Here is a 26,648-nt window from a genome sequence, read left to right as displayed (position 1 = left end):
AAATAGGTCAATTTTGGGTCCCCTTCCTTCACTTGGTCTTTTCTCCTTGCCTTCTTGCTCTTCGCTCTTGTTTTTCCTTCTTCTTATTGCAGAAACTTATGCTTCATAGATTGCCAAAATGAGTCGAAGACTTTTTCTTTTTATACCCTTTTCAAGGGGGGGTCGAACAGCGTCTTCTATGCCAACTTTCACTGCCTGGACCGACTTGGTCTTGGGAGTCCAAATTGACTTTATAGATTCAAAAACAATATTTCTTTCTTGATGCAAATTTTCCAAAAGGGTATTTTACATATGACAATGATTATTTTGACTCATGACTCATGAGAAACCCTAGTAGCATGAAATGCATGCTTGACCTAGATGACCATTAAATGCAGCATGAAACCCATGCTTGAAAAACAATATTTTTTTTCTTCTTTTACTTGATACATAAAATATACATAATGACATAAGTACAAAGATAATTATGAAGACTGAACCTAGTTACTTTTTCAACAAGATCTTACTTACTTTCAAGCATATATCACTTTAACATTTTTTCAAGTTGATGAGCACTTATTTCATTTATTGCACTTGCTAAAGTTATTACTTTCCAGCATTAATTTTGGAAGCATCTCTCTTGTGGCATTTTGTTTCCTTCCAAGTTGTTTTGCAAAGTTATATTTTCACATGGAATATCCTAGGCAAGTAGTTATATTTAGGCACTGATCTTATTTTGCTATATTTATGGATGCATGTGCTCACTAAGCCCGTAATTGTAATTGATCTTACATATTTGAAGTATTAACTCCTAAAATACTGACTTGCTAGCTTTGAGCTAGCTAAACCTTAGATATTTTTAGGGTCCACCCCCCTTAGCTTCGCTAGGAGTAAGTCTAAATTGAGGAGTTGAGAATTGAGTTACAGCCTCAACTCGAAACTTTCCCCCAACGCCACACCAAGTGGATTTAAGGACTTTCTCCACGATAATCCTAGGTGTGGATTAAGGCAACAACAAGCCGACTTATGTGCCCTAATAAATACAAATATATTGTTGGACCCAACCTGTCTTATTGTCTTAAAATTGGTGTAAAATCTAAGGTCGACCTCATTGGTGGTCCAAATATAAGAATTGAATTGCAACTTCGTGAGAAAATTGCTAGGTTGACTTGTTGGGTGTTGCAATTGATATTAGGGCGTTGACTTACAAGTGAAGAAATTCAAATGTTGTGATATGAACGAGCCCAACTTAAAGGGATTCTTCCGAAAACTAATATATTTGTCTTGAGTAATCACCCACCCATGATTGGAGCCACTATGGTCAGCATGTGAAGGAAGAATTGGGTCATTATGTTCTTTCCTTGTGGCAGAAGTCAGCATTAAAGGGAACTTGGAGAAGAGGTTATCCACCACCCCCACAAACCCCTCTTTTTTGGGGTTTGTGTTCCCAATTGGAGGGTAACACAATTGGTTTAAGGGTTGCTTGAAGGTTTCTTGTGGATTCGTGGCCTTTGCACCCACTCTAGAGGACCCTTTTACGAGCATTGTGAGTTGCTTTCATGGAGTGTCCTCTTTTGGGAACTAAGTATGCTTTGGTATCCATCTTGGAGGCCACTTGGGGGGCTTGTGTGCCCACATTAGAGGTTGCTTAGTGGTTGACGGATGACAAATTCAAAGGCTTATGGATGAAGTTATGGTTTGAAGGGCCTTTGGAGCCTGGATGTTGCACCAGCACCCCTTATTTTCAATTCATTTGTGGGAAAGGAACACCCTTCAAGGGCTTATGCCCATATATTTTGTACATGTGGCTTTAAAAGCCCCAATTTGTAGTATTTTGGATTAATTAATTTGTAGAGAGGGCCTTCTGCCCCTCCTTGGGCTATATTAGGGGGTTTTAGATAAGAGAAATAGTATTTTATTAGGAGGAAAGTTGAAGTACCATCTCTATAAGTAGAGGTGCACTTCCTCTCATTTTCTCATGGAGTTTATGGGGAGAAATCCCATAGCAATCTGAAATTTCTGCAATTTTTCCTTGTAAATTTTGGCTTTGGATATTTCAAGTGAGACAAATTGTCTTGGGGAAGATATCTTTTGAATGGAAGAACTTTCTTTGGATTGATGAAGTGATGCTTAAATGAATTGTGCTATTTTATCGTGAGAATTATCTTCCATTTTTCTGCAATTATTGAAATAGGGTTTGTCATGTGCAATATTAAAAATTGCACCCTCTCTTATGAACTCTATTTTCATCATAGCAAATTTTGTCATCAAGTATCCATCAAGGAAACTAGATTGCATTCCTTGACCTTATATCTCCTATTTTGGAAAGTCTCTAGGGTTAGTTTGAGTAAATATCTCTCTCTTTCCCTCTCCATTCAAGGTCTTCAACTATTGACTCGCCCCTTGTCAGACTCCATATGCCCTGAAATTCATTAATGAGCCAAGGCATTGATCATCCATTGTCCATCACTTTATACTTATTGTAAATCATTAAATTCAGAGTAGCATGTATTTGGGAATCTGTTTGAGCATTCTCCAAATTCTATCTTGACCCATCAGTTCTTTGACCTCACTACTTCATCCCTCCAGGAGCCATACTTTATTGAAAATTATTAAAGGGTGTAAAAAAATTTGCTAGCTCCTTAGAGAGCCATTAGACCTAGGATCCCTTTAAGTCTTTCCGGGGAAGCCTCCCTTGTGGGGATAACATCTGCCCACAAAACAGCAGGGGGGTTCATTGCTAAGGTGACAATGGTGGTGGATCCCATTGTTGCCAAGGATCTGGTATGGCCTACCCCTAGGGTGCTAGATTTTGCAGTAACAAACATATTAATAGTGCCTAGGTTAACAAAGTGTGTGAGCTGCATGAGTAGCAAGGGCTTAAGGATTTAGTCATAAAATTCTTTTGATCTTCAGCAAATCAGTTCAATTCTATCCCTCAAGATGTCTGCCTAGTAGTAAATTCCGAAAGGGACTAATCCTTAGATTTAACATGACATGAAAAAAGGATTTTCCCTCAAACGATCTTGATCAAGCACAAGATTGAATGTGCTCAGATAACTGGGTAAATTTCTGGTTGAACTAGGGCTTCTGCCCTTCAGTTACCATCCTCCATGTCCTCATCATTTTGAACATAATCCTTTCTCACTGGCCTATCATTTTATATAAAGCTTAATATTGTTTATTTTTATTTTATAATCTTCTAAGTTATCCTAAAGTTTTAATTTAGGAGTCTCAATAAATTTAAATGGCCCCTTATTATTAATAAACAATTCTATTGTTCATTTGTTTCATGCTTTCACCTTGTTACCACGCAAACCTGCCTAATAATTATAAACAACTGACTTTGGATATGGTGAAACTGACTCTAAAATGGCCTCTAATCACTGGAAGCCTCTGAAATGGAACCAGCCTGAAGGAATCTCGCTTGATCTTAACCCTCCAGTTATGGAGGCAATCTCGGGGTTAACAACCCTTTCTCTCACAAAGCAGAACTTCTTTCTCACAGCCTTGCATTGTCATTTTGTGTCTTGAGCTCCACAAAAGAGAATTTCATAATGGAAAATGGCCTTATATCCATTGCTTTGGATAGAAGTCTGGACATAACAGTAGAACTCCAACACTACAAGAGCATGTCTTAATCCCTAATTAACTCACATGTGCTTAATTTACTAGTCTAGACTCATGTGAACTTGATCACTAGCCTATGAAGGAGTATATTTATGAACTTAAATTTAACATTGGTTGTTCTTCAATCACAAAATTACAAGAAACATAAGAAGCTATGCCAAAAAAGTACACAACCTTTACCTGATGTGCATCAGCCAACCCAGCTGCCAGGGCATCCCCTAATGCCTTCTGGGTTTCTGGAGGCCTCTTGAAAAAGCACTTTGTCACTGCAGTCAGCAAATGCAACCGAACCTGAAAAGCATCAATCTTAAATCGTTAAACTCAGTACATGAGCAACAAGAAAAAAGAATAACGAACAACAGGCATGCAACCAAGGATAAAAAAATGAGAAATTAGAAACTATCTATATTTCAAGCTTGAAAAGTATGAGACAGACAACAAAAAATGAGTTTTAGTAAGTGGTACTATCTCAATAGACTAGAAAAGGAATGCTCAATTTGGACTGGATATTTAACGTCCATTGAGGAGTGCTTAGAACTTGTAGTGCATTCCTAGTGCCTTGCTGTGAGCAAAATATCTTTGGTATGAAATACTAACATTTAGAACTAGAAAAGGAATTCAAGATATATAGGCAAGGCACCAATGTTACTTGGGAGCGGGAGCGGGAGCGGGGAGCGGGAGCGACCATTTTCAAAAGCTCCCGGTTTGGGAGCGAATCCCGGAGCAATTTTTTAAAAATATATATATTTTTATATTTTTTAATTTTTGATACATATATGTCAACAAAAACATGTAGAATGATGAATTAGATATAAAAAACATAAAAAAACATAGATTGAACCATATAACAACAATCATCTAGAAGTTATAATCTTCATCAACCACGTCCGCAAGTTAGTAACATAGTAACATACAACATATTGAGTCTCATGATTCATCAATCTTAAAGTTTCAAGCTTTCAAAATTCAATATATAACATTTATCATCATTGATCACCAAAGTTGTACTTGTAAGCTAAGTGTAACCATTACAACAAATAATATCTAACATGAAATGAAATGTTATAAAATGAAATGAAATGAAACAACTTTCAACTTTCATGAAGCATCATATTCATAATTCATTACTAATGAGTTATAATTGCCAACTTCAAACTTAAATTGTCATATATTGTTTAAAAAAATATCATAATAAATATGAAAGAGTCAATAGTTATAAAAGCTACTAGAAACTAGAAAAGAGAAGTAAATCTATTATCTATTTCTTATGCTTGGGCCTCTTGCCACCACGAGAAATGTCTAATTTTTTAGTCTTGTTGCAAAATCAGGATCTTTGTCATTAATATCACCCTCCAAGCATTAATATCCAGAGGTATCTTTGTCATTACCTTTGTATCTGTATAGGGATCTTTGTCATTAATATCACCCTCTAAGCATTAACATAAGATAGAAAAAGCATAGCATGTCAAGTCAAGATTTTGTTTGAGTGATGCGTACATTTTTAGAAGGGTCATGATAGAGGAGTTCGACAACCAATGTCACTAACATCAAGGTACATAGAGGGATTGGTACTTTTGATTAAATATGAGTTCCATACCCTAATACATGACAAAATTCAATGGAAACATTGCAATCCCCCAATCCTGAAATCCTGAAAAACTGATAAGTCTGCTGGATTTTGAATGAAATATAAAATTCTACTTTCTCCATATGAAATCCAATAAGGACGAAACCACTCTCAAACATCCTGAGTCATTTCATGGTAATGTTAAAAATTTAAGTAAAAGTGACATTTTCTTTAATTTCATCCTTTTACTTTAAGAATTTAACATTACCATGAATAGCATATCAATACTAGGGCCTAGACTTGATCATTAAGTTGCCCCACTCAAAAACTATTTGTTTCTTTCAAAAAAAATTGCATTTCGAACATTACTACAAAAAAAAAAATGCAAAAAAAGGCAAAACGCTCCCGAAAAGGCAGGGAGCGAATTTTTTTTTAGGGAGCGCGCTCCCGAAATCGCTCCCTTTTCGGGAGCGCGCTCCCGACCCGCTCCCGAGTCGCTCCCGCCCGGAGCGCGGATTGGGAGCGGGAGCGAGGGGGGGGGGGGCGCTCCCCCGCAACACTGCAAGGCACCAAGTTATTGTTGATGTTCACTAGAATATCTTATTATCTCTGCTAATTGATAATTGTAGAATTGAGAAGAAAGGAGTAGCTAACATTTAAGGCAAACCACACAACACACACATCTACAATTTGTTAAAGGTTTAAAGGATACAAATATAGAAGAAACCGATGATAGCATTGAAAGTTTGACATAATATGCCACAACTTGAGCACTGCACTCTGCACTCAATCAAAGATTTGTGGCTACCCGAGACCACTGCATTTAGCAACCTGGACTTTTGAAACACTGGCAGAGAACAATGGCAGTGTCAACCACTTTATGGTTTCATTCAAAACAACTCAGAAAAGAAAAGGGAAACCGTGCATGTAGATATAGTGGCTACACACTGAAATCGAACACTCAAATTTTAGGGATAGCATACTTGGCATGTTGATCTCTTCATGTTCTGTACTTTCTGGAGTAACTCTTGTCCGAAACAGGAATCAACACAGGGCCTTAGAAAGAATTTTATGTTTCACAAATGTCTAGTACTAGATTAAAAACATGTCAACAAAATACAATGAGAAAACATTAAAAGGTGCATTTTCAATTCCAATGGATTTCTAAAATAATCTGCTACAAAGATGGGTAAGCATTTTTCCCATTTAAAACAAAGTGAGCATATTTTAAGTGCTGGGATCCTCCCTGGGGGTGTGATCAGGGGCCCAAGGGTCCATAGTAGATTAATAACACAGGAACAATGTTTGTTATTATTAAATACAGTCCACTATGGTCATTAGTATTGAATAAATGTAATGGGACCTCAGTAAGGAAGGTCCACTAAGTAGTTAAAAGGTTGTTATGATTAGAATTATCATTTTAGTTATCAACAAGGATGAAGTCCTCCTTATAAGAGATCTGGGGTAGTGTATTTTGACCTTGGCTCATTGAGATGTTGCACACCCTCAGGAGGCAAGTGAACAGGGGTGCATTCCTTACATAGGAGGATCATAGTGAGGTGTTGCCCTACCTTAAGGGTAATTTTGATATAATCAAGTAAAGGGGATTTTCTATCTTATTCTTGGATATCTTATATGTAAAAGCATTTTAATATCCAAGCACATAATAAGTGGTATAGGAGCTCTTTGGGCCAAAAAAGAAGAAACTTTTTCTATAATTTGCAAGCTTTGAACCTCCTAAACGAATTTGTGTAGTGCAACTACAAAAGGAGCATCAAATACAAAAAATATGGGAAGCCTATGAAGAAATCCATTTGTTGGAAATTTGGAGTGATATTGAAGATGAATATACAAACGACATATTTTATGGCTGGTATGATTTAGAGAAAGCTTGTGAGGAATGATATAGGGGAAGTTGTAATATTTGGGAAAACATACTACTTCCAGCTTCTATTTGAACTCTACTCCAGCTTATGTGGAGAACATTGTTGTAGGAAGTCGAGCAAATTATGACTACCACTTTTCAGCTTGCCTATTTTACAATAGTAGTGTGCCTTCCAGATCCACATATGGCCCTTTATAATTATGTGGGCAATTTTTTGGACATGGATGGATCTACATATTTCAATTTTCAATCCATATGACTGTGATAGGCATTTGAAGTACCATTCTTAGCTAGGTCTGGATTTCAGGTATATCCACTGGGGAGTCAAGATGAGCTCTTGGGCCTAGGAGTCTAGGACGTTAGTTTATGAATGAGCTCCTTGGATTACATCAGTATTGAAGTTAGTACTTGCACATGGGACATTGGCTACTTCAGCATGGCAGTTAGCATTCGTAAATGGGACCCAGGTTAATGGTGGAACTTGGTGTACTATCTCAACATTGTGGCTAGCACTTGTACATGGGACCCTGGCTCTTTAGCTTACTTCAGCATTGACACCAACACTCATCCATGGGACCCTAGCTCTTTAGCTTACTTCAGCATTGACACCAACACTCATCCATGGGACCCTAGTTTATGGTTGTACCTTCGAACAACAAGCATTGAGGGAAGCAGTTTTCTAAGGGGGGTGGAATGATGGGATCCTACCTAGGGGTATAAGGGAGGGCCAAAAGGCCCATATTAGAGTAATAACAATGAAGGATATTCAAGGTAAGCTGAACTAGGTCCATTGTGCTTGTTATTATTAAATAAGGCCCAGTATGGTAATTAGTATTTAATAAATGTAATGGGGCCTCATTAAAGATTGTTATGAATAAAATATAGATGGAAATAATGTAAACATATATAATAATAACACATCATAAATAATGATTAATTAGTAATTAGTTAATGAAGAGATATGTCCCTAAGGACATGACCATTCATAAAGGGACACCTGCCTAGGGTATATAAGTAGGCCCTCACTCTCATTTGTAACATCATTCTCATTTATACATTTTAATATATATTCTTGTATCTTCAATGTAGACCTACATATTCCAAGTTTTCTGGAATATTTAACTTTGGAGTATATGAACTCTGTTCGTTACATTGGTATTAGATGCATACCGTTGAAGTATATGAACCTTGTTTGTTACATTGGCATCAGAGCATTCCTCTTAGTATACAAACTTTGTTTGTTACATTGGTATCAGAGTTGTTCGATCCTGTGGCCGCTCAACCGCTACATAGAGTCATGTTGGCAGATCCTGGCCTTTGGCCATCAACGCTTCGTCAACTTCATTGTTGTCACAATTCAAGCGTTTCGCTATACAAATTTTTGGAGTTCTCCATTTCGACATCAAGCCTTTGGCCGTTATAAGAAATATGAAATTATAAAAGAGAAGTTAAAAAAAAAAAAAAACCAAAAAGAGATATCATTAAAAGAAAAAGAATTATATTAAAAAAATCAAATATTAAAAAAATTATGAAAAAAGGGGAAAAAATAGAAAAAAAATTAGGTATATAAGAAAAAAAGTAGAAAGAAAAAAAATTATATATAAAATAATGGTCAAAAAAATTATATAAAAAAAAAATATTTTAAAGAAAAAAGGCGTCAACACATATAGAAAAAAAACTGTATAATATATATGAAAAAATAATAAAAGATAAACAAATTAAAAAAAAACTAACTAACTATCTAACTTAACCTAACGTTGTCAGTCGACTGAGCCCCATCGTCAACTGCTATAGCCGACATACCAAAACTCCACAGATGCCTTTCTGACAGAAAACTACTCTTACCTCGTCGTTATTGACTCACACAGTGCAGCCCCACTACACAAACGCCTAACCGACAGCACATACATTGTCATCTGATAAGTCGTGGAACAATTGTTGCTTAACCAGACCAAATCACCATTTGAACAGCGATTTCTACGCGACAGGGCATCATTGTCATACAATAGTGCACGTTTTCTGTACACAGTGCCATCGAGAAGAAAATCTGGACGTTTGAGAGAAGAAACGCAGAGTGACAACAATTAAATCGAAACCTCAACATACGAATACCACAGAGGTGATGTGTTAAGGTCACAATTTTTCGAATGCTAGGAGTCGTGTTTAAAGAGATAGGAACCTATAGACTACAAAAAAAACTTAAAAGAAATTTAAAAACTAAGGAAGCAGCATTGCTATAGAAATTAAAGAAGGTTAATATTAATTCACCTTGTTTTAAAGGAGGATATAAATCAAGCTATCATGTTTGGAGAATAATACCTTAGAATAGAAAATTATTCAATATATAGTGAAAAAATTAAAAGAATTTAATTTAAGTTAAAATCCCTATTTTATTAGAAGGAAAATTGAAAGGGAAATTTTCAATTCAAAGGAAGTGTTCATATATATAAAAGAGAAGATAAAAATAAAATAAAAAGTGAGGCAGAAGAATTTAATAAAAAAAATTCAAGTGGGGTATCTATCTATAAACAAAAAGGAGATACAAAGGTTTAAAAATAAATAAAAATAAAAGACAATCAAGGAAGAAATTGGGAAGTCATTTGTAACGTGAAGGAAATAAACTATTATATTCCTAATATCATAAGGGATATTGTTGAAAGTATAAAGAAGGAATATTTTTAAAACCCTAAAGCTCAGCCCGAGAAAAGAAAATGGAGACTAGTAATGAAAGATTTCCTAAAACCTTTAGTAAATGTGTTGGTACACTATTTAAAATCAAAGGATCACTTGCAGGAAGAGATATTATAATCTCTATCAGTCCTACTGAAGAGAGTAATTATGTTAGTCCTAAATGTGCTAACCAATTAGTGATTCCTAAATCGAATATAATTGAAACAAATTTTGTTGACACAAGTGACAAACAATATGACATAAACAATCTACAACTAAGTATTGGGGATTATACTTTTATCTCGCAATTTACCATGAAAACCTTATTTTTTGACGATAGTGACATTGTTTTGGGCTCACCTTGGATGGAAACTCTAGGTCCTTTATCCTAAATAAGATAAAGAATTTTTTGCCATTTTCCCACAAAAAGAAAAAAATAACGCAACAAGATGTTACCTTCAAGCCAAATTCAGTGTCGCCATAAGACATACAAGATATCTCAAAAATAATTCTTCAAGAAAGTAAAAAGGCGATACAAAATATGCAAAGAAAAGTTTACAAGATCACCACTGACAAAAATGAAGAAGTCCAAGTTGAAGAGAAAGCAATAAACTTTCATCCAGTGAATATCACAACTCAAGAAGACAAGCCAGTTGAAGAAAAGACACTTAGATGTTGCAGTTCAGACGATGAACATCCCAAGTGAAGGTTTTGTAACCAACTCAACAACATCGTCACCTTAAGTAAATCAGAATATTGCTACATACATGATAAAGGGAAACTAAACCACAAGGACTCCCTATCGACATATGAATCATTAGAGCAGACAACTCAATCAAATTGCATATCTGTATCACTCAAATCAGAAACAACAAACTCTTGTTCTGAAGACTACTAATGTCAATCCAATTATGTCTTGTGATAAAAATTCACAAGTATCCAATCACTGCTAGATTCCAAAAAAGATTAACTTAGGATGGTCAGATCCATTCTCAGTTCGACAATTTTATTTATCACTTCATGGATCATATCAACTTGTATCAACAAAGATGATAGTTTCGAGATGAAAAGACATTCGAAACCAAAAAAGAGATCAAGTCTTTTCATCAGCAAGCTCTGAGGACAAAGCTTTTTGAGGAGGAAGGCAATGTTATGAATAAAATATAGATAGAAATAATGTAAATATATATAATAATAACACATCATAAATAATGATTAATTAGTAATTAGTTAATGAAGAGGTGTGTCCCTAAGAACATGACCATTCATAAAGGGACAGTTGTCTATGGTATATATGTTAAAATTTTCTTAACTCAAGATGACTGTTGTCCCATGTTTCTTTATCAAATAACCCAGATCTTGAATTATTTCAATAACAGAATTAAATTTCTGAACTTGTAGCAGTCATATATATAGCTAAAAATATAAACAACAGAAACTAAATTTACAAGTACACATAAAATTATGTTCTTCAAATCAGCTTATGATAAGGACACCTAAAAACTGACATTTTCCACCTTCTAGACACTCAGATTTGTTAGATCTGCTTGTTGTTCACTTAGATCTGAAAATAGCTGAAAATATAAACAACAAAAACTAAATTTTCAAGTACACGTGAAATTATGTTCTTCAAATCAGCTTATTATAAATGATCAAAAACTTATAAGGACACTTAAAAACTGATATTTTCAACCTTCTAGACACTCAGATCTGTTAGATTTGCTTGTTGTTCACTTAGATCTGCTTGTTGTTCATTTAGATCTGCACTCAGATTTGCAAGATCTGCTTTCTATTCACTTAGATTTGCACTCAGAATTGTTAGATCTGCTTGTTGTTCACTTAGATCTACTAGATCTAACTACTGGATATGAATGTGAGTATTTAAAATTCTTTAGATCTGAATATCAACATGCATAAGTAATTGAAATAAACTGTTAAAATACTCAAACACATCAATACACAAGATTTACCCGACAAAACCTAATAAGGGAGAAAACCCCAGCAAAGACCACCTTACTTTATTGCTCTTGAACAAATTTGCAGGTACAAAACCCTTCTTGAGGGTGCTACAGTACAGTTTGTTGGGAGAGAGGACGACTGCAGACAAAAGAAGCCTTAACTGACTTGAAACTTCTTGCATGCCGGTGCAAATGACTTAGATCAACTCGCCTTGAGCCAAAGATGCCAAATCTGAAGAAATCCAGACTAAATCTAAGCTTGTATGAAGTAGATATGAAGATTACTTGGGCGCACAGCAGAAAAATGCAAAAATTCAGAATCCCCGAATCACTACTACAGCAACTAATTGTATTTCTCCTACTGAATCAAGTTATTTATAGTATTATATGGTAAACATCGAAATAAACACAACTACAGCCTTCACAACTTAAATAATATGCGGAAACAAGAACTGAAAAGAAAGAAATAGCACAAACAAGTGACACCGTTGTTTTTGGACAAATGTCCCTAGAAAAAACCCAATGCGGAAAAACCGATGCAGCAGCTGAGGGTTTGTATTATTATGCAGTAGTTTCTGAATACAATCTTTAGATGCCTTACTGGTTATTCGATACAGAGAATCTAACTAGACAAAAAGATAGTGAGATGATCTCACCTTGTCACTGGGAAATCCGGCACTCATCTGCATTGGAGATGAGCCTCTATGTTGTCTCTACACAGTGTCTGCGCAGTACTGTGTCACACCCACGCAGTTACTGTGTCACTGTTGTTGGGATTGCGCTGCACCTCCTCTCGATCCTCTACTCGCTGGAAACTTCGGCCCTCTAGCCTCTCGGTCTCACACCCCATCTCTGGCACTAGATCCCGACTGTTTCCCTACAAAAATGCAAACTCCCTCTAAAGATCTACGTTGCCACAACGTAGCTCTACGTTGCCTCTGCGTGGCCCAAAGTTACCTCTTCGAACTACTCTCTGCCCTCTCTACCTTGCACTCTTTAGATCAGGAAAACTTCCTCCGGAAAATTATCACTCACCCTCACTGCAAGAAATCTCCTCGATCACCTTCTCCGACAACTGTTGCGTTGCTCCCTTGAGAAAATCGATCTTTGATCTCTCACTCAATGTGTTTTCCAAATGCTCATCAGGCCTCTTCTTATAATCCTCTCATTGATCAATCAACAACCCAAATTAGATTCTAATCAATGGCTCAGATAATTTTGACTTGATCCTCGTCTTCTAGAAGTTTCACCCCCAATTTAATTAATACTATTTAATTATTTTAATTTCCTAAGTTTAGACTTACGCGTCCATTAAAAATAATTAATTATTTTAATAAAATTGTCTCAGAGTGGAATTTTCCAAAAGGATTTCTGAGTATTCTAGAATACATGTGTCCTAGCCTCCTTGCAAATTTTGAGATTTAGAGCACATCCATTGCTATTAGAAATAAACAAAAAAAAAGACCAGATCTAGGCGAAATGATTGTTGAACTTTGAATGTTTATATCTAACATCTGAGAACTTGAAACCTTGGGTGCTCAAGAGGGATAGGTGAGTAGATGAAAAACTGCAGAAAAAGAACTTCTGTAGTGAATTGCTTTCTGTTGGTCCTTTTATCATTACTCTTGGCTAGAATGGAGCGCCCAGATCTAATCTTGAATTGACATTGGATAAGCTTCATGATCCTTCTAGAAGACTCCATTAGAGAGGGGTTATCAACTTAAGTTGTTCTCCCTAGACACAAGTGCACCCCCCTCTTCTAATTTTACATTGACATCTTTAATATAATAATGCCTTTATAAACTTAGGCAAACTTAGGCTTTTAGCCTTTACATCATAACATTACATTATAACATCTCAACTAGTCACTAGGACTAGGAGTTTACATGACAAACACTTTTACATGACTCAAGGCTTTTACATAGACATTTTATCACTCTCTCAACCAGCATGGTCCATTCACTTGCAATTACATTTAAGTACTTATGTTCAAGATAACAATAAGAAGGTCTTTTCCATGTGATCATTTAGTACTACAACTTTGTTGGAGTAGGCCTAGGAGGGACCAGGTTCTAGGTAGTCACATCACAACAAGCCAAGGAGTCCATCACACATGCCAATACTAGCTCACAGGACTTCTTCATTCGTCCTGACTCTTACTAGACTTAGTCTTGATAGTTGTTCAAAGTGCTCACAAGACATTGCCTTGAATTTTGCACATGGCTCACTAGGCATCTATTAGCAGCTACTTCATCCTGGCTCTTGTCAAAGCTCACAAGGCTTCTACCTTTGCCTTGACTTTTGCAGTGACTCACGAGATTTATTGATTCTTTGAATCTTCCTTGGCTAGCCTCAAGGTGGCCATTTAAGGCCTCTCATTGGAGAATGACTTATGATGCTGCTATTTTCAACACTCCCTCTCAGTGAGGGAAGCATTCTCCGCAGCTCCAAGCTTGCCTCTTAAGTGCACAAATTGTTCCACTAGCAAGGGCTTGGTCAAGATATCTGCAACCTACTCTTGTGTTGCTATGTATTGTAGCTTGACTGTTTTCTTTTGGACCATATCTCTTACATAATGAAACTTCAAGTCTATGTACTTCGTTCTTTCATGGAACACTAGATTCTCAACCAGTTTTATGCAGCTTTGATTGCCACACTACTTTCCTGCATGCATCACTTGTTGCAGTATATTCAGCCTCTATTGTACTATGGGCAATGGACCCTTGTTTTCTATTGGACTAGGAAATCATGGTTGATCCAAGACTAAAACAGTAACCTATTGTGCTCTACCTGTCTATGGGACTTCCAACCCAGTGTGAGTCATACCACCGTTGGAAGAGTAACTTAGACCATAGGTAATGGTCCCTTTCAGATACCTCGGAATATGCTTCGTAACAACCCAATGTCTTTGTCTAGGCTCGGCCATAAACTGACTTAGCGCACTCACTGAATAACATATATCAGGCCAAGTATGAGCTAGATACAACAAAGAGTTGATTAGTTGCCTGTACATAGTGGAGTCCACTAAATCTAATCATGTGTCTGAGTCATGTAGTTTCTTGAGGTTGGTAATCATTGGTGTGGCCATTGACTTACATTCAAGCATTACAAACCTCTTTAGGATGTCCACAGTATATTTTCCTTGAGCCAGAAAGATACTATCTTTGTTCTACCAGACTTCCAACCTAAGGCAGTAATTCATAAGGCCAAGATCTTTCATTTCAAATCTTTCTGTGAGTTCCTTTTGACACCACTCAATTAATCGGTCTTCTCCTGTCAGAAAGAGATCATCAACATATAGCACTACAAATAGAGGTTGATTCTTGATCATCCTGAGATACAAGTTAGAATCAGCATCACTGCTTTGAAAGCCCAAATCTTTAAGAAAATTGTCCATGGTTTCATACCATACCCGAGGAGCCTGTTTAAGGTCGTACAAAGTCTTCCTTACCCTGCATACATGTGAGTCTTTGCCATGCAAAATAAAGCCTTTTGGTTGTTCAACATAAACTTCCTACTCTACATTTCCATTTAGAAAAGCAATTTTGACATCCATTTGATGTAACTTCCAACCAAATATAGAGGCTAAAGAAATGACTATACGAATAGAAGTATACCTTGCAACTGGCGCAAATGTCTCGTCATAATCAATGCCTTCCTTTTGGGTGAAACCACAGGAAACAAACCTTGCCTTAAACTTTTCAATGCTACCATTTGCAGCATGTTTAATCTTGTATATCCACTTAGATGAAACAACTGATTTATCAGTAGGTCTTGGAACAATATCCCATACATTATTCTTCATTATCGATTTATATTCTTCGAGCATTGCATCTTTCCAGACTTGTAATTTATTTTCTTCATCAATAGTAGAAGGTTCAAATTCACTTAAGTTGTTGACAAGTGCTACATAACCACCATACATGTGAGGTCTTTTGCTTTCCCTGAATGTGCCTTTGGGAGCAGCTTTCTTTTCTGCCTCTTGTAGAATTTCCCTAGCCCAAGATGGATTTCTTTTAACTGGAACTTCTTCCAGTGATTTTTCTAAGACTTTAGCAGGCTCAAGAGACAAGTCATGATCCATGGGATCATCTTGGTTTGTCTCCCTCTGACTCCCTGAACCTAAACTTTCAGCAGAAGGAGAGGTAAGCTCATTTTCGGTTTCAAGTTGAAGTTCTTTTGACTTTCTAAAGGTTGCTTCTTCATGGAAGCTGACATCTCGACTCAACTCAATTTTTCTTTGACCAGGTATATTAACTCTGTAGGCTTTACATGACTCACTATATCCCACAAATATGCCTTTTATCCCGAAGGGTTCTAGTTTGGACCTCTTGTCCTTGGGAACATGAATGTAAATTGTGCAACCAAAGACTCTAAAGTGGCTTACATCAAGCTTGATTCCAGTGAAGGTTTCTTCAGATGTTTTATCCTTGAGAATGGAATGAGGGCTACGGTTTTGAATGTAAACAGTTGTCCTGGTAGCTTCGGCCCAAAGAGAGATAGGAAGGTCTTGGTCAAACATCATTGCTTTGGAGGCTTCAACAACGGTTTTGTTTTTACTCTCAGCTACTCCATTTTGCTTAGGATTATAAGGGGCAGTCAATTGTTTTCTTATGCCATGTTCTTTACAGAAATCCACAAAAGGATGGTATTCATACTCCTCCCCATTAGCAGACCTAAGAGTTTTAATCTTCTTATCAATTTGATTTTCCACTCGGCCTTTAAATTCTTTGAATTTCTCAAAGGTCTCATTCTTGTTTTTCATGAAATACACCCAACATTTTCTGGAGAAGACATCAATAAAAGATACACAGTACAAATAGCCACTCAAAGAAGCACAAGCCATAGGACCACATATATCTGAATGAATTAGTTCTAAGATATCTTGAGATTTTCTATCACTGCTATTAAATGATTTCCTTGTATTTTTCCCAAGCAAACACCCTTTGCAAACTTCATTTTTTGAAAGTGAAATATGGGGCAAGCCCCTTACCATGTGATGCAGATCTGGAACTTGTAGAAGAGATGGTCGAACCTCCTGTTGTCGCACAAAGTGTCTAGGCAACACGACAACGCTTAGAGTAAGGGTTGTCACTTTAATCCTTACTCACTCCGTTTAGACTCTCTCTTAGACAAGTTAAGGGGGGTAGTCCCTAAGGTGAATGAATGAGAATAGCTTGTGGAACACAGGCTCGAGGAGACTTAAAGATGAACAACTTGATGGATGTAAACAAGTCCAGGTTAACTTAGATTGATAGATCTAGCGATTAATATGAATAACACAGAACCATAAGATAGAAATGATTCTAGACCAGTGCCTTTATATTCAATTAACCATAAACTAGATAAAAACAAGTTATCCAGAGCAATTTATAAATGTGGCAAAGGTGATCATCATGAACGATTAAATGTAAACACGCAAAACTTTATCATGCAATATATTTTAGCAATTAAATACCATGAAGAGTTTAACTGCTAAGCAATGATCCCAGATCTCGTCTAGTCAATGATTTTAAAACATTAATCGCACTTGACAATAAAGAAATCATTAACACAAATAGGACACCAGGGAACTTTAGACTTAGAATTTAACAATCTCTCGGGTAAATTTTTTAATGTGACCAAAAAAATAAAAATCAAAAGGACTTAATTAAATTTAAATTTTTATGGGCCGTAGGCCACATAAAAATAAAAATTTCTTAAATGTGAAAGCTTAGGTTCCCCTTTTGATTTGTTTCATTCAATGTCAAAGTCACCAAAAACAATTTAAAATTTTTTAATTTTTTAGATTTTTAGTGTCTTTTAAATATTTTTTAATTGAAATCAAAATATGAAACAAAAGCCAAAAAAAAAAATACATATATATATATATATAGATTTTTAATGTTTTTTAAATATTTTTAATTGAAACCAAAATGAAATCAAATAGAAAAAAATTAAAACACAACTCTAATTCATAAAACAAAAAAAATAAAAAATAAAAATCTAACTTGCACGATTCCTAAGCTAAACTAACACAAATAAAAGTTAAAGCTAACCTAAACCTAACGCATAACATACAAAAAGAAATAAATAAAAAAATGAAATCGAATAAAAAAAATTAAAGCTAATCTAAACCTAACGCATAACAGAAATAAAAATAAAAAGAAAAAGAAAAAAGAAATCGAGTTTTTGTTTGTTTTGTGTGTTGTGCAGGTCGACAACAACAAGGTAATGGAGCTCACGAAGAAGGGAGGAAGGAATCTGGGAAACCTTGGTGGAGAGTGTTGGAGAAGATGGCATCAACGGCAGCAGGAGTTGGGGAAGAGGACGCAAATTGAGGACGCGGACAGTAGCAGAGAGGGAGGCAGGTTAGGGAGCTGGCAGCACGCAAGAAAGGATGCAGGCAAGGAGAGACTGTGATGTTTTGGCAACGAAGGAATAAGGGAAGGAGGCTGCGGATGGAGGGAGCAGGCAGTACGAGGAGAAAAGGAACTCGAGCAGCAGAGGTATGGCAACGAAATAGGATAGGCAATGAATGAGGAGCATGCAGAGACTCAAAAGAGTGCGCTGCAGGTAGGAGAAGAGAGGGTTGAAGTCGAGATGAGAGAGTGTAGGTTTGATGGAGGAGAAGGTGCGTTTTTCTTTTGTAGGTCAATGAGGAAGGGAACTTGAGGAGAGTAGGTAGCCGGAGAATCGCAGCAAATGGAGGGAATGCAATGAAGACAAAGAGGTGTAGAAAGATTTTCTTAAAAAAAATCGAAATTTTCTGCAAATCAAAATCCCCAAGCAGCAGTCCCAAGCAACCAAAGGTAGCCTTAAAACCCCAAGATAAACCCAGAAAAAATTGAATTTCACATCGATTTGGCCTTGAAACCGTTATAAAAAATTCCAAATCTAAGAACTTAAAATCCTTGGACTTCAAAAAAGTTGAATAATATCCCTGCAAAGTAATCATGAGGCCAGATTTTACCCTCCAGGGCCTAGATTTGGACTCTACACAAATTTCTTCCTCAGATCTGTAGTTGCACGTCAACAAGAAAACACCCAAAGGATATATACAATGATAAAGACTAGAACCCAGAAAAAAACACGTTACAAAAATAATTACAAAGTTTACAAACTACAGGCTCTAATCACCCAGATTTATCATTATGCCACACAAAAAATAAATTATTAAATTTTAAAGGAGGTGCTAACTCGAAACCCTTCGTGTATCACCAACAAAATCTTATGATAAACTCGGAGCTAATTTAGCTGAGCTCTTCAGGAAACACAGATCGACAATTGGCTAGTCCAACTGAAAACTACCCATTTCGCTCGAGGATCTAAAATCAAGATTTCCCTGCAAAACTCAATCCATTGAAATATTTAAATATTTGGGGAAATTCGAAATTTTTAATTAAATGCATTTTAATTAGTTCAAAAATTAAATTTTTGAGTTAATTTCCCCACAAATTTGACTTTGACTTAATCCCAGCAATCAAAGGTTTAAAATTTATCAAAATAATTAATTTACCTTAGTCCCTGGACCTCTTAAAATTTAATTTTTTTAGGACCGACGAAATTTGCCTTTGGAGAATTTAAATTTACCTAGGACCTAAAATTAATTAAATTTCTAGCTTAGTATTTTAATTAATTTTTGGCCAAAAAATTTAATTAATTAACCTATGAGGGGATAAATTAATTTCCCAACCCTCAAGACACTTTACATCATGATTTTCAGATTTTTTACATCATAAGGGGGAAAACCTATTTGTAATAGACCCTCACAGATCACCCATTTTCTGCGACACAAATATAATCCAGCAAACTAAGCAATTTGTAGTAAAATAACCTAACCAAATAGTTAGGATTATTCCCAAATCGCTTTTACATAGACTCGATTTAGAACACTAGGACTTGCCTAAGATCCTAGCGACAAAATCCATTCCAGCTTTGGGGTAAGACTAGAGGGAAAAAACTCTGCCAATTATTCGAAAATGAATAGGTGAGACGAAAAAACTCTTAGAATTGAGATCATCACTAGAAATGTAGGTTTACCCAAGTCATTACATACATGACACGGGCCTACTAGGATTATTTACATTATACACATGCAAAATGGATTTACATAACATATTGGAAGTCAGGTTGATGATGATAGTTGGACGGCACGAACACATCGATCAAGGGCTATCTCTTTTGCGAAAAAGGGGGTGCACTGCTATGGTTCGTTGACACGTAGTGGTCAACGACTCCAATGCCAAAGCTCGTTGTTGCTGATAGTACTTTGAACAAGAGCTTGGATGAGATAGCCGATGAGCTTGTAAAGTCCACCTTCGCAAATTCCAATTGCTTCAACTTCTTGGATGCCTCTTTCTTTCGGCCATAGATTTGTTTGCTCATCTATAAAGGCAATTCTGAAGCCTTTCTTTTCCAAGGTAGATATTGAAATAAGGTTCTTTCATGTCTAATACATGTGAAACATCATTCAGATGCAAGATAGATCTTGAATATAGTTGTAAGGATATGGACCCAACTCCAATAATCTCATGATTGGAGTCATCTCCTAATTCCACCTGAACACCAAATGATTTCTTCTTGTAGTTTGTAATGATCTCTTTGTAACCCATCATGTGGATGGAGGCGCCACTATAAATCAGCCACGTGTCTCGCTTAGAAGACACTTAACCGGAGAGCGCTGAAATTACTTTGCTCGCTTGGATTTTCTTCTTTAGCAATAGAAGCATATTGTTTGCCTTTGTTACCTCTCTCCCTGAACCTACAATTTTTAGCCATGTGTCCCAATTTGTTGCAATTATAACATTTAATCTTTGAAATAGCAAAGTGCTTACCTTTCTCCTTTTGATCATCCTTGGGAGTGGAAGTCCTTTAGAGGGTGGTCTCCTTCCTCTTTTCCTTGATTTGGTGGCAAGTACATGAATCTCATCTTTGGAGGTTCCTTCTCTGATCAGTACTTTGCTTTCTTCTTCGACACAATAAAGGAAAGTTCCCCAACAAGAAGGAAGGCCATCATAAATGGCCTGCACCAAATCATCATCTTCCACTTTGACTCCAACTACTATAAGTTGATCTCGTATTTGCTTAATCTTTGAGCAGAAATCTGCAACAGCCTCTCCCTTTTCTAGCTTCAGGAACTTTAGTTTATGTTTCAAGTACCTCTTTTGACTTGCTGCAGACTTCTCATACAGAGTGGAAAGTGAATCCATACATTGTTTTGGATTTATTGCAACTGTCATTACCCCTAGGGCATTATCCTTCACACAATCAAATATAATTCCCCTTGCTTTTACCTGGTTCCTATCAAAAACAACACCCCCAGCAATGGAGGTAGAGCACTCTGGTTCATAATTGATAAAGTGGAGCAATTCTTGCTCTTGAAGGATGTTAGTGACCCTCATCTTCCAAACATGAAAGTTGGAGGACCCTTCCAATCGGTCTTCCTTCTAAACAGCAGTGGAGGATGAATCCATAACTCAGCCTGCAAATATACCTTGTGTAGATCTGGAAAAATAAGTCTCTGATCTATGTGGAGTCTGAATGCTGCACGTCAGAACTCTACACACACTGCTCTGATACCATTTAAAATTTTCCTAACTCAAGATGATTGTTGTCCTATGTTTCTTTATCAAATAACCCAAATCTTGAATTATTTCAATAACAGAATTAAAATTTTGAACTTATAACAGTCATATATATAGTTGAAAATATAAACAACAGAAACTAACTTTTCAAGTGCACATGAAATTATGTTCTTCAAATCAACTTATTGTAAATGATCAAAAACTTATAAGGACACCTAAAAACTGAGATTTTCAGCCTTCTAGAGCCTCAGATTTGCTAGATCTGCTTGTTGTTCACTTAGATTTGCACTCAGATTTGCTAGATCTGCTTGTTGCTCACTTAGATCTGCACTCAGATTCGCAAGATTTGCTTGTTGTTCACTTAGATTTGCACACAGATTTGCTAGATATGCTTGTTGTTCATTTAGATTTGCTAGATCTAACAGGTGGATATGAATGTGAGTACTTTAAATTCTTTAGATCTGAATATCAACATGCATAAGTAATTGAAATAAATTGTTAAAATACTCAAACACATCAATACACAAGATTTACCCTAGGGAAACCAAATCAGGGAGAAACCCCCAACAAAGTGTTGATTTGGTGTAGCATCAGATGTGCATAAGCCATGAAAATTGGTGGAGAGGCTAAAGCGCATGAGATCTCCAAGACCCAGAAATGGTTTGGGGAAATTCTACCCAGTGAAAGAGATATTAAAATAATTAATAATTTTAATGGGTTCCTAAGTCTAAACTTAGGAAAATAAAAATATTAATTGGTATTAATATAAAACTGGGTTAGAAGGTTTTAAATGACATGGATCAAGCCAAATCTAATCTTAGTCATTGATTAGAGATGTAATCTCGACCGTTGAAGACTCAACAAAAAAGTATAAGAGGAGGCTTGAGGGTCAGTTGGAGATACACCAGAGTGATCAGTCATTCGATTTACTAGAGCGGGGCTTGCTAAGTAAAGTCGAATCAGTGATCAGCAGCGAGGGGCAGCGAGTACTAGACAGAAAGGCAAAGATAGTGTCGAGAGACAAGCGCACAAGCAAAGAGGCAGACGCAAAAGCCAGAGTAGGCCACGCAGAGCCCAGCAGAGACAACGCAGAGGCCAGAGGGCCTATGTCATCCACGCAGAGGGTAACAAAAGTGACGTAGAGGGTCCCAGAGGTTGCGCAGTGCCTCAAAGGGCTGACGCAGAGGCCAGGAGGGCTAACGCAGTGCTTCAGTGTTGCTAAAGAGGGTTTCGTGGGGCAGGTTTTCTGAATACCTCCTTCCGAATAGAGAGGTACTACTGCCGGTTGTTTTTCTCTGTCGGGTGAGCCAGTTTGGCACCCAATTGTACTCAAGGATATATTGCATAATAATATAACCCTCAAAATTGTTGCACTGGTTTTCCTGCATTGGGTTTTTCCGCAGACAAGTTGTCCAAAAATAACAGCGTCACTTGTGTGTTTGTTTACTTTCAGTTGTTGATCTGTAGATGGTTGAGACTGTATTGTGTTTATTTCGTTATTTATATGTTTAAATAACTTGTTCGTAATTAACAAGTAGAAGAAATAAACCAGAAGAATACAGATTAAATTTCTAACGGATAGACTTAGAAATTTCAACATGGTATCAAAGCGTGGTTGCAGATCACAGGAGAGCTGAAGGCATCAACTGAAGCAGAGCATTTGCAGTAGAATCAATTGTCCCAAGTAACAGAAGTTGATCCTTGCAAAAAGCGACAGAAGAAGGGTTGAGGCAGAGGGACTGCGTCATCAGTCCAGGCTAGAGAAAGGCCAGTGCAGAGGCTGAGGAGGGCAGAAAAAGGCTCACGCAGAGCCATGCAGAGACCAGAAGGGTTGACGCGGTTGGCTGAGGGAGCATTTTTTGCCAGTGTTGGGATTGTGTAGAGCCTAGAGGCTCAGTCCTTCAGTTGTTGGGGCATAGGAAGTTGTGGGCAGTTTTCAAGAGTGACGTTGGTTGGGTACTGTGGACAGAACAGTACCTAACAAGGAAAAACCAAGGAAGAGGGAGTCGCTACCGAGGCGGATTTCCAGCCAGGGAATCTGGATCAGTGTTGCAGTTGCACAGAAGATTGGAGAGGTGCAACTTGACAATTGGCAGGAGGATTTCCAGAAGGGAAATCGTGACTCAGAGGGAATCTAGCAGAGAACTTCCAGACGGGAAGTAGAGAGACTCAGCAAGAGTTGAAGAAAGAACTTCCAGGCGAGAAGTAGAGAGACTCAGCAAGAGTCGAAGAGAGAAATTCCAGGCGGAAAGTAGAGACTCAGCAGGAGTCGAAGAGAGAACTTCCAGAGGGACGCAGAGAGACTCGGAGGAGTTGACAAGAAGAGCAAAGAGATGGCCATGAATAGACTAAGGGATCAGGACAGACTAGACAGGGCGTCCAACTTTGTGGTTTGGAAGGCCAGGATCCTGTCCATTCTAGATAGACATCGCATCAAGGCCTTCGCCGTGAGAAATGTGGTTATCCCGTTGACTCAGCTGACAATGAAAACTACAAGGAGGCAATGGCCAAGGCGAAATGCATCATCCTTGATGAGGTCAAGGATCATGTGGTCCAACATATTGTCGAGAAGGAGACGGCAAAGGAAATGTGGGATGCCTTGAAGAAGTTGTAACAGCATACTTCCGTGCAGAGGAAGATGTTACTTGAGAATCAGTTGCAGCCATACCAGATGCAGAAGTGGGAGCAGATAAATCACTTCCTCGGTCGGTTAAAGGAGATCCAGTACCAACTGACTTCCATAGGGGCCATGTCGAATGAGAAGATGTTGGTGAGGACCGCTCTAAATGCAGTCTTCGAGGAGTGGGAGACATTTGTCTAGAGCATTCTGGGCAAGGAAAATCTTCCAAATTGGGAAGAATTGCGGGCAGCTCTTCGTCAAGAAGAGATCAGACGACTGAGCAAGACGGGAAGTAGCAGCAAAGGAGTCCGGATCAAGAAGGAAGAGGAAGAGGATGCAGCTCTGGCATTTGCGAGAAAGCCGGAGAACAGGAAGAAAAAGGACCTCTCCAAGGTTGAGTGCTTCAACTATGGGGAACTGGGTCATTATGCGAACTAGTGTCCGAGGAAGAAGAACAAGGGAGAGGCGTCTGACTCCAAGGCAACGCCAGTGAAGGCGGAAAAGGAGGTAGAGGAGGATGACGATTGTGCCATGAGTGCTCATGTACCTCTAGAGAACAGGTGGGGAGACATCGAGCTGTAGTCAAGAGGACTACAGGAGATGACGAGCAGGATCCTTGAGGTACCCAAACTCTTGGATCATATCCGGCTATGGGAGCCCCGAAGTGACAGTAGCAGGATGGCAGATGTTGGTAGAAGCGGATGCAGATGGAGCGGCAGAGAGTGCTAGAGTGCAATAATCCCTGGCAGCGCAAAGAGGGTTGCAGCAATGCGAGAGACGCATAGGAGGTTGTAGCAGTGCAGAAAGGCATTGAGGTGTTTGCAACAGTGCGAGAGGCACAAAGGTTGTTGCGGTAGCTCAGAGGCAGTGGAGGGAGCACAGGATAGCAACAGAGAGAGCTTCAGCATCAGGAGGGTTTCTAGCCTAACAAGGATGTCAGTGGTTGGGTAGATCAGTTACCATCGTCTCAGTAACAGAGTTGCAGTGCAACAGTAGCAGTGGTAGTGCTATGGGTAGCACGATGCAACATGATGAGAGAGGGTTGCATTGCAGAAGCAGTGTTGGGAGAAAGGACTAGCAGCAGCACAGATGCAGAGGGAGTTGTCATACAAATGTAGCAGTGGCAGTGGTAGAGCCATGGGCAGCAGTACAGGATGCAACAGTGCAGAGGATGTTGGGCAGGAAGGCCAAGCATCAGCACAGGTATCAGTGTCAGATGATCAGGGTGATGCTCAGTGGTGGAGTATTACTAGAGCACATTCCTCGCTAAGAGGGAGTGTTGATTTGGGGTAGCATCGGATGTGCTCTAGCCATGAAAATTGGTGGAGAGGCTAAAGCACATGAGATCTCCAAGACCCAGAAATGGTTTGGGGAAATTCTACCCAGTGAAAGAGATATTAAAATAATTAATAATTTTAATGGGTTCCTAAGTCTAAACTTAGGAAAATAAAAATATTAATGGGTATTAATATAAAACTGGGTTAGAAGGTTCTAAATGACATGGATAAAGCCAACTCTAATCTTAGCCAATGATTAGAGATGTAATCTTGGTCATTGAAGACTCAACAGAAAAAGTATAAGAGGATGTTTGAGGGTCAGTTGGAGATACACTAGAGTGATTAGTCATTCGATTTACTAGAGCGGGGTTTGCTAAGTAAAGTCGAATCAGTGATCAGTAGCAAGGAGCAGTGAGTACTAGACAGAGAGATAGAGATAGTGCCGAGAGACCAGTGCAGAGGCAAAGAGGTAGACGCAGAAGCCAAAGCATGCCACGCAGAGCCCAATAGAGACAGTGCAGAGGCCAGAGGGCCTGCGTCATCCACGCAGAGGGCAGCAGAAGTGACGCAAAGGGTCCCAGAGGTTGCGTAGTGCCTCAGAGGGTACGCAGAGGCCAGGCGGGCTGACGCAGTGGTTCAGTGTTGCTGGAGAGGGTTTCGTGGGGCAGGTTTTTTGAATACCTACTTCCGAATAGAGAGGTACTACTGCCAGTTGTTTTTCTCTGTCACGTGTGCTAGTTTGGCACCCAGCTGTACTCAAGGATACACTGCATAATAATATAACCCTCAGAATTGCTGCACTGATTTTCCCACATTGGGTTTTTCCGGGGATGAGCTGTCCAAAAATAACAGTGTCACTTGTGTGTTTGTTTCCTTTCAGTTGTTGATCTGTAGATGGTTGAGATTGTATTGTTCAACACAAGAAGAATACAGATTAAATTTCTAACAGATAGACTTAGAAATTTCACCACAAAGACCTTCTTACTTTATTGCTCTTAAACAAATTTGCAGGTACAAAACCCTTCTTGAGAGCGCTACAGTACAGTTCGCTAGGAGAGAGGACGACTGGGGACAAATGAAGCCTTAACTGACTTGAAACTTCTTGCATGCAGGTGAAAATGACTTATATCAACTCGCCTTGAGCCAAAGATGCCAAATCTGAAGCAATCTGGACTAGAGTTGAGCTTGTATGAAGTAGATCTAAAGATTACTTGGGCGCACTGTAGAAAAATAGACCAGATCTAGGCGAAATGACTGTTGAACTTTGAATTCTTATATCTAACAGCTGAGAACTTGAAACCTTGGGCGCTCAAGAGGGATAGGTGCGCCTTGGAGAGTAGATGAAAAACTGCAGAAAAAGAACTTGTGTAGTGAATTGCTTTCTCTTGGTCCTTTTATCATTTCTCTTGGCTAGAATGGAGTGCCCAAATCTAATCTTGAATTGACATTGGATAAGCTTCATGATCCTTCTAGAAGACTCCATGGGAGAGGGGTTA

General features: G+C 38.0%; 1 protein-coding gene across 1 annotated transcript in view; it reads right to left on the bottom strand.

Moving 5' to 3' along the window:
- LOC149258729 (beta-adaptin-like protein A) overlaps positions 1-26,648 on the bottom strand; it is a 343,309-nt gene that overhangs the window by 137,768 nt on the left and 178,893 nt on the right. The window contains exon 8 of the mRNA XM_089416053.1: positions 3,790-3,900. Within this exon, the coding sequence (XP_089272179.1) occupies positions 3,790-3,900 (111 nt within the window). The remainder of the gene's footprint in view (positions 1-3,789; positions 3,901-26,648) is intronic.

This window comes from Pinus tabuliformis, chromosome 6 (assembly GCF_031772625.1).
Source record: "Pinus tabuliformis cultivar Carrire ecotype Pingquan chromosome 6, CPIR1, whole genome shotgun sequence".
NCBI lineage: Eukaryota > Viridiplantae > Streptophyta > Pinopsida > Pinales > Pinaceae > Pinus > Pinus tabuliformis.
Note: the sequence above shows the minus strand (reverse complement) of the source record. Positions and strands in the feature narration are given on the sequence as shown.